The 9,241-nt window shown below is 42.2% G+C and overlaps 1 protein-coding gene across 1 annotated transcript; it reads left to right on the top strand.

The window, feature by feature from the left end:
* The first annotated feature begins 7,915 nt into the window (after window positions 1–7,915).
* LOC133926877 (uncharacterized) lies at window positions 7,916–9,023 on the top strand. Its single transcript, XM_062373019.1, has one exon. The coding sequence runs from the start codon at window positions 8,048–8,050 to the stop codon at window positions 8,825–8,827; it is 780 nt and encodes a 259-aa protein (XP_062229003.1). The 5' UTR covers window positions 7,916–8,047; the 3' UTR covers window positions 8,828–9,023.
* Window positions 9,024–9,241: the final 218 nt, after the last annotated feature.

Here is a 9,241-nt window from a genome sequence, read left to right as displayed (position 1 = left end):
CTTGCTAGAGTAGGTTGTAATCGTCTTAAGCGGTAGAGTAGACACACTAAATAAACCTAGAGTACATTTAGATAGAATTTGAGATAGGTTTATCTTGTGAAGGTTTTGGAGCCAAATAGTTTCTAAGTGTCCTAATTCACCCCCCCTCTTAGGAAGTCACCGTTTCTCACACCAGCGTTCAAACGAAGTACAAGCCGAAGCATTTTTTCTGGAGAGGTTGCAGAACGTGTCTAGGTAAATTCTACACGTTGGATGTTCTGGTGATGGGGGTATTGTGCACGTTGGGGCATTCCAGGAGGAGGAGCCTAGGTGCTCAACATGCTAGATGGTCTGGTGTTGGGTAGAAGTGCATGCCGGATGCTTTGCCAGACCATTTGTTGTAGAGAGGTTGCAAAATGGTTTCTGACAATGATTGAACTCACTGGATAGTCCGGTGATGAGCAGTGTGAACGCCGGAGAATACACCAGACTAATATTTTCAGAGAGGATGCAAAATAGATGATCTGAGGAGTTGAACATGCCGAATTGTCCGACGCTCGGAAGGGGTGAACACCGGATCATCTGGCGTTTATGATTTGTCTAGAATGAGTCCTTCAACAGAGAATTTTGATTATTACTAATCCATAAGGGTGTTGGAGATGCATGTTTGCTTGTCTTGTGTTGTACAGGTGATGGATGCAACTTAGCGGTCGACAGTGGGATGATCAAAGCCAAGCAGGGTGTTTGGTGCCGGACGATCGAGGAGGTTGTGCACGTGGAAGTCAAGCAAAGCATGTAAAGGTGGATGAAGATGATGTGTTGACAAAGTCAAGCGAAGGGGATGCCGGTGCAAATGACAAGACGGTCCGAGAGATTGGGAGCAGGAGGGACTTGCTAGCAGTCAAGATCGCAAGACGGAGTACACGTATTGACATCGAGATGCTTGCTTTAGACTTAAGCAAGTGGCAGTGAGTCACGCTTTGAGAAGTGTGCAAGGTGGTTTCGCAATTTGGCCTCAAAACCGTGGACGGATGGATGCACGTGGCATTATCGCGAAACTTGCATCGAGACGAAGCTAAGTCATAAAGAAGCCATGTCCGTTCGATGGACGGAGTAAAAAATAGACTAAAATGCCCCAATGATAGGTAGTAGACCATTAGAAAAGAGGGATATTTTTGGAACAAGAAAACTTAAGGGCTAAACTACCTCTGTAGCCTATAAATATAGGAGTAGGGATGTGAGATTAGCTTGAGCTAGCCATTTGAGTTGTGTGTGGTTCAGTTTTAGGAGAGTAAGAGAGGAGAGCTTAGCCTTTGTAATATGTGAAAGCTTTTTAAGAGAGAAAAATACTTTGTAATCTACCAAAATATGGCATTCCTCTTTGAGTAACGAGGTTTATGTTTCCTCCTATACTTGTGTTCATCTCCTTCTAGTATTCTTCTATTGGGTCTCTTACATTGTTTGCGAGTTTTTCAGTTTTCATTGCGTTTTTTGTTTTGGTTGTTGAGCTGAAATTCTTCCACCTTGTGAAGTTGTTCTTCATGTTGCTAGAGGCATAAAATTCACATATAGAATTAGTCTTGAATCCCCTTGTCTCTATATCATCAACTTAGAGAGGTTCTTCACCCGGTGCTTTCTTCTTGGGTTCTAAGTTTTCTTCCTTCAAGTTACTATCTTTTTGTGACGGTGACTCCTGGATTAAGTTTCAATGGAACGTAGGGTTCACTTACATCTATTAGAGCCATGTTTCTCTTGTGTTTTTTTTTATTGAACTTGTTTCTTTTTTATTTTTGCTTCCGCATGCTGTTTTGATATGTGTTGGGTGAGAAAATAGAAAAATACCATCCATTTCAAAAGAAATTAGTGAGACATCTATTCACCACTCTCTAGTTGTTCTTCTCGGTCCTACATGCTTTTTCCACTACGATGTTATGTTGTACCTATACCCTGATTGATACCTTCGATGGAAAATTGGTAAAATCTATATACAAGTTTGAGAGTTTTGTCACAAATTCAGAATGCCCCTTTGCAGTTACCTTTTGCCGATCTAACACCCGCAATTATTTTATGATGCCAATTCCCAGGAGTGTGACTTGGTCCATTTAACTGACCTAGAAATTGCTTGTTCGTTTTTCCTTCTCTGCACTTTCTTCTCCAATACTCTTTCTCGGTCACTTTTCTTTAATCTGACACAGTTTCATTCTGTGTTTTTTAGACTCAGTAGTCTATCTTCAATAAGCAAGATTCAACCTATTGCTTTACCGTTTTTTGAGGATGGTATGTTTTGCTTCTCTGCTTGTGAATTCTATATGCTCTGGTCGTGCGTGGGTGCATTCCCTTCTTCTACCTTCCTATGTAGGTTCTACACTCCTACTTTCAAGGGATTGGACGCCTTTTGTCCAAAACAGATCCGTCTTCACCTTATAATATGGACCTACAAAATAAGTTCTTTTATTTTACTACAAGTAATGTGGTGATTTCTATCCCTGAGAGTAAGCGTGGTTATATAACAGATAATGTTAGAAAAAAAATATAGAGTAGACATATATTCTTTTTCTTTTTTCTTTTTCTTTTTCCTTTCAGTATTGCTTTTACCCATGTGCATATTATTTTTATTTAATTGCTTCCCTAAATATAATCAAGCTGACCTAGTTCAGATGCTTTAATTTTATACTCTTCCGGAAGTTAAATCGCATGAGTCCTAAAGCAGTATATTGTTAGTTATACAGTGATCAGTCGTCGATGTGATCATGTCCATTACTAACACAAATACAATTGACCATGGGTTTAGTCCCATTATTTTGTCCGTTGATCGAGTGGGTCAGCCAGCTAAAGGGAAGTGATCACTCTTCTAGCTTTACCTAAAATGAACTTGCGGCCGAATAAAGCTATAACACTATGGAAGCGGTTTTTGAGGTTTGAATCCGTGTGGCCACAAAACCCCCATATGAAAATTAAAGCTGCCAACTGCATGATTTTAGACATGAATGGAGAAAAGCAACAAAGGAAGAAGGAAAGAAGATGGTGAGAACTAAAAAGTGAGAAATGCAAATCTCGTGGTTCTCGTGGCCTGTACCTTACGCAAAAAAAAAAAAAACTTTACAAAATTGAGCATGGACATGTTTAGGGCAATCACATGTATCTATTTCTAAATTATGTGAATTTTCTTAAATCACAGTAACATATAGTTGCAATTACTTGTCAACAAGTAAGTTTGTGCTTAAACACAAACAGTAGAAGTAAATAAAAGCTCGGCATCAACTTAACTAAAAAGAAAAAAGGAATAGTTTCTATGCTTAATGGTGCTTATAGATTAATATTAATGAATGAAATATGTAGCCCTTCATACATGTTTAGGTGTGCGATTATATTTCTCCATTTCATAATTTAAAAAAATCTACACTGTGAAAAAAGGCTTCAATGATGGGTGATAATAGTCATAGATGATGGGTTCCGCATCCGTCACCCTGAACGCTTCATTAATGACTAGTCATTAGTGACGGGGTCATACTCATCACCGATGATCACATGAGTGACGGGTCATAATAGCGACATGTCATAATCTTAACCCGTCACTGATGACTAATGAACGTTTTCACGTTTTTTATACGAAAAAAGTCAAAAAAAAATCACCCGAGCAGGGGCCATCACCACTCGCCACAGGTCACTTGCTATTTTATACTATTTTTATACTCTGTGTTCTGTGGGAATTGAACCCGTGGCCTCCTCTCACGCGCGTAAACCCCTTACCACCTCACCCTCGCATGCATTTTGAAGAAAACCAGATATTTTATCCTTTTAACCTTTTTTACTAAAGATCATTAGTGACGAATCATAACCATGACCCGTCGTCAATGACTACACAATAGTAAAATTTTATAAATATCTCAATGACAAGTTAGAATTTACATATAAAAATTTTCTTCTCAACCATATGCATTTCTAAATTTTTCTTTCCAACCATATGAATTTCATCCAAAGTTGTACAAATATTTTATGAATTTCTGAATATCTCATACGAACGATCGCAGTTTGATATGTGCCCCAGAGTGTCTTCGGTAAAATGGGCATGACTTTTGCGTACAGACTAGATTTTGACGTTTATTGACTCTATGGGCTCTACATACAAAGTTACATCCTTCTCCCCTACTTTGTCAGGTTTGACAAATTTCTCGCCCTTAAAGTTTTTGCACTATTTTCGAAATATACATTTGTATCCATAGCCACCATCCCTTACTTCAAAATTGAGCAGAAATTTACAATGGTTCCTATTCTAGTGCTGCTAATGTGAGAAAAAAATAAAAGAAAAATAAAAATATATTTGTGCCTACTATACTGTTTAACTCACTTGGGTAGTAGTTGGTCAATTCTAATAACAGAGCTGAGTCATCAATGACAATTTATAACATGAGCTGTTACTTATAACTTATCATCAGTGACGAGTTATAACATCACCTGTCACTTATGACTGGCCCAAAGAACCTCGTCACTGATGACAAGTGTAGCAAAAATGATCCTATTAGATTATGATTGTGATTTTAGTGGTTAATGACAATATAGTCATTGTGACTAACAAGTTTATTAAGAATATATATTAGTAGGTCTTATGGATGCAATACATCAAGAAGCCACCGCAGCCGGGACAAAGTTTGATTGACTTGGAAAAGTTCTAGGAAGAATTGCCCCACCAGAAAGTCCGGTGCATAGGGGTTGAACTCACCGGAGCATTGTGTTCAAATGTAAAGTGAAGGCTGATGACTTCACTAGAAGGTCCAATACTCTGTGTGTTGAACTCACCAGAGTATTTCTAACAAAGAGGAGAAGGCTGAGGACCTCATCGGATAGTCCGTTGATCTGCACTGGGTAACACCGAAGTATTTCCTGCAAAGAAGTATACAAGTGTAGAAGACTGAAGATAAACCCACTGGATGGTCTGGTGCTTGGTTTGTGCACACCGAAGTATAGCATCAGAGCATTTCTTACAGAGGTGACTGCAAGTGTTGACAAATAAAGATTAACTCATCGGATAGTCCGGTGATCACAGAGATAGTTACGCTGGAGCATTTTTAGGGAAAAGAAGAGAAGATTTAACTCACCAGATGGTCCGGTGTGAATGCACTAGAACATTTATACAGAGAGACTGCAAAGGCTTTTATGGCTCGAAATAACTCACCGAAAAGTCCGATGATAGATTTGAAAGCACACCAGAGTGTCCTGTGTTTACAGAGGCATTGAGTGGAGTTCTAACGGCTAGTTTCTGAGTTTGTACTCACCTGATGATCTAGTGTTAGTACTATTATTCTCACTGGATCGTTCGGTGTTAACAATTTTTCTAAGCTGTTGGGAAAACAGCTAGTTGGCAGGTTTGAGGCTATAAATACCCTTCCAGTCAGTCATTTGAAGGTGTGGCATGCTGCTGGAGTTTAGAGGAAGCTTATATACACTTGAGAAGACATCTAAGTCACCAAAGTGCTTAAGGTGATTATCCAAAATGATTAAACACAAGATTAGAGAGTGTTTAGTGCTTATAGGCATAGAGCGAGTTGTAGCTAAGTGCTGCAGTTTGAAGAAGGGATTAAAGAGTGATCCTAATTTGTACCGAGTGGTACATCGGTACCTTGAAGTCTTGGTGACTTATCGGCATCTTGGGTCTTGGTGGCTTAAGCTTGTTGACCATTTGACTTGGTGTGGAGCAACGGCAAGACATGTGTACGAGGACACGGAGACCCTTGTCTTGGTGGCTTAAGCTCATAAGTGATCATGACGGCAAGTGACCGGAAGAGAGGCTAGTGATGAGACCTTACCTTGGTGGCTCATCGTGCTTGAGACTTTGTCTTGGTGACTTGATAACTCAAGAGCCGTGACCGGAAAAGACTTGGCGATCGGGAGCATATCCTTTGTGGAGCTCCAACGTGGTGACATTCGTGCCATCAATACCACACGATAAAATTCTCTTGTGCCGAGTTTGTCTCTCTACCCTATTTACGTTTTCACATTTACATACTTGCAATTTACCTTGCTAGAGTAGGTTGCAATACTCTTGAGCGGTAGAATAAACACGCTAGATAAACCTAGAGCATATTTAGATAGAAATTGAGAAATATTTATCTTCTGAAGTTTTTGGAGCCAATTTGGTTTAGTCTCTAAGTGTCCTAATTCACTAACCCTCTTAGGACGTCACCATTCCTCACAACAAGTTATAAGTGACAGTTCATAATATAACCCGTCATTGATGACTAACCTATGATAACCCGTCACTAATAAGTTAGTGACGGGTCACAACTTGACATATCACCAATATCATCAGTGATGAGTAACTTTATGACCCGTTACTGATGACCTGTCATAAGTGATATGTTATGGTTCAGCCCCGATCCGAGGCTACATAAGTGACGGGTCATAACAGGACTCGTCACTGAAGGTTCTTAAGTGACGGGTTCTAGCGACCCGTTACTTATGTAGTGCCTTCTTTATCTGTTTTTTACATAGTACTTAGATAACTTTTTTACTGGAAGAAAAATATCTAGATAACTTCTTTTTTTGAAGAAAAACATATAGATAACTGATAGTGCTAATAATCAAGTGTATGGACAAACCCACTACCCTAGAAAGAAAAGCTATGGACACATTATAAATCAAACTTTTATGTGAAATTTTTTTGGCCTTTCGGTTGCACTATGCTTAATCTTTGTAGCATCTAGCAACAAGTGTCCCTTCCAAAGTAAATGGAGATTTCCAATAATTGCACTGATAAGTTGATCTGCTTTAGAGAGTGTTTTTATTGTGGGGTTGGTACCACGTAGCTAACGAACGTGGAAAATGTTAAAAACATGGTGGAATCATCTTTTTATTAGCTTCGGAGTGTAGAGTATGGAGCTCAATAACAGATCGAGAGCTCCTGCATACAGAGAAGGGGAATGGAATGGGCTAACCAAACAGTTAAATGTTTTACATTAAGTGTTTGCAGTCAGGAATAATCATACATCAACACAGTTGAACACTTTTTCTAGAGCTCAGCTGTTGAGACGTTCAAAACAGTCTGCTCCATGGAGTAGGAGGTTGACCCAACCTCCAAGTCTTCTACCAGATGAAGAAGGGAGCAAATTTTGCAAGTGTGTTTGCTATTAAGCATTTTCCAACAATTGCTGCTTCGTTTATTAATTTTTGTGCTAGATCCTCCATTGGTTTGGGAGCGTTGATGCTGAGTGGTAGCCAGCGAGGCGGGTGGGTTACATGTTCGGCAAATATAGAGGTCAAGGCAGGAGATGGTGGGAAAGACGATTTCCCTCTTTATTATCCCTTGATCAATCGTTCCATCAACAAATATTACACCATAGTATTGGGCTAGCATTCGACACCTCAAATCCCCCGGAATCGCGATCGGATCTCTTTCCAAGTCATTCGAAAAGGATGAACGACATGGATCCGGATGACCTCACATCTGGAACAGGATCACGGAGATTGTTTGAATCATATATAAATGACTTTTAATTGTCACAACAATCCTGGCAAAAATTGTCATGAGAAACTAATTTTCTCCCCATTTCGGTAACATAATATTTGATGGCTCATGAAGCCCCAAAACACACTTCCTTATTGTTTCTATCAATAGCTAGGTACCCTAAGCGTATACTAGCCAAATGCTACATTATGGGACTTTTGACATAAACTGCCTGTTAGAAGCCGTTCTACTTGATGACGTGATTTAACCACGTGTAATCTAAGAGTCTCTCATTCTCCTTCTGAGTTTCAACTAATTTCGATCAGAAGCTTCGTCATTAAGTGACGCATAGATAAAGATAAAATCTTGCACAAAACAAGAGCTCGAAAGCCACACAGCCCCAAACCTGGAGCTCCCAGCACCCACCACATGGTTGATTGGCCACTTTGGCAGCCATCACCCGCCTTTGTTACCTCCCTTTAAATACCCCCTCCTCCTACTCGTGTTACAACGCAAACCCCAAAGCACCAAAGCATCTCCACAAAGAAACTCTCTCACCACAAACCAAACATCACCGGAAAGGGGTGCAAGAATTCGAGACCAGGAGCCGCAAGAGGTCGTGGCAGGATGGAGTCGAACATGGCGCGGCGGCTGTGGGACGTGGTGCGCGCCGTGCTGTTCATGCTCCGCAAGGGCATGTCCAAGCGGAAGCTGGCCATGGACCTCCACCTCTTGCTCCACCGCGGCAAGATCGCTGGCAAAGCCCTGGGCAAACTCATGACCACCAACGGTCACCAACACCACAACAACGCCGCGGCGGCGGCTGCGGCGGATCCGCAGTCGTTCTCGTGCCGCGCCCTCGACCCCGCTCTCGCCGTCTACGACCCTCGCGGCGCCCGCGAGGTGGAGTTCAGCTGCAGCAACACCCCCTCCTACCCGTCCCTCCACCTCATCCCCACAGGCAAGCGCCGCCGCCGCCGCAACAACCGCCGCACCCACCGCGGCGCCAACGGTGCCGAGCCCGGCTGGTACAACTACGACGCGGCCGACATTGCCAGGGTCTTCGAGATCCTCAACAACAACGAGCAGCTGCTGAGCGACGCCGGCGACGGCAGCTCGGGCGCGGGCGCCGAGCAGCCCTCGTCCCTCGCGGTGCTCGCGACGCCCTCCCCCGCGCTGTGGGCGAGCTTCGACCGCACCCCGGCGCACGTGAGGCAGATGCGGATCACCGACTCGCCGTTCCCGCTGAGGAACGACGCGGTAGGGGACGGCGGGCAGGTGGACCGGGAGGCCGAGGAGTTCATCAAGAAATTCTACGAGCAGCTGCGCACGCAGCAGAGCTTGGCGACCGCCACGCCGGACTACGGCTACGGCGGGTACGCGCGGCCGGTCACCGGCATCGCCTAAGAGCCATGCATCCACACGTATATGTCCATAGCTTTTAGCTGCTGCGTGTTAGTTTCACCCTTAATTTTGTTCTAGTGTGAAGTGCGTGTCTGTGCTATATAGTACATAGTACATGTTTTGCGTAATGTTTGCAAGCTAGATCCATGTATATATAGTATGATGTACATTATATATGTATATTTCCTTTTTGAGATTATGCCATGTACTATGTAGACAAGTAGGTCTAGCAAAGTAGGTAAAACTCTATGTGCATCTTCCTTGTTTATGCTCGTGTATGCAGAGCTTGTGATTGGTAGAAGTACGAACGAAGTTATGCATTAGGCTCAGTGATTCAGTTAGATGCATGTACTTTGTTGCACTTACAGTTCACGTTGGAAAGACATTAGCACAACAAAAACACTAATGACGCTCATA

Source organism: Phragmites australis, chromosome 8 (genome assembly GCF_958298935.1).
Source record: "Phragmites australis chromosome 8, lpPhrAust1.1, whole genome shotgun sequence".
In the NCBI taxonomy this organism is placed as follows: domain Eukaryota; kingdom Viridiplantae; phylum Streptophyta; class Magnoliopsida; order Poales; family Poaceae; genus Phragmites; species Phragmites australis.
This window is presented reverse-complemented; position numbering and strand designations above follow the sequence as displayed.

Excerpts from the sequence above, each read along its gene's own strand:
- LOC133926877 (XM_062373019.1), top strand. The coding sequence starts at position 8,048 with ATGGAGTCGAACATGGCGCGGCGGCTGTGGGACGTGGTGCGCGCCGTG.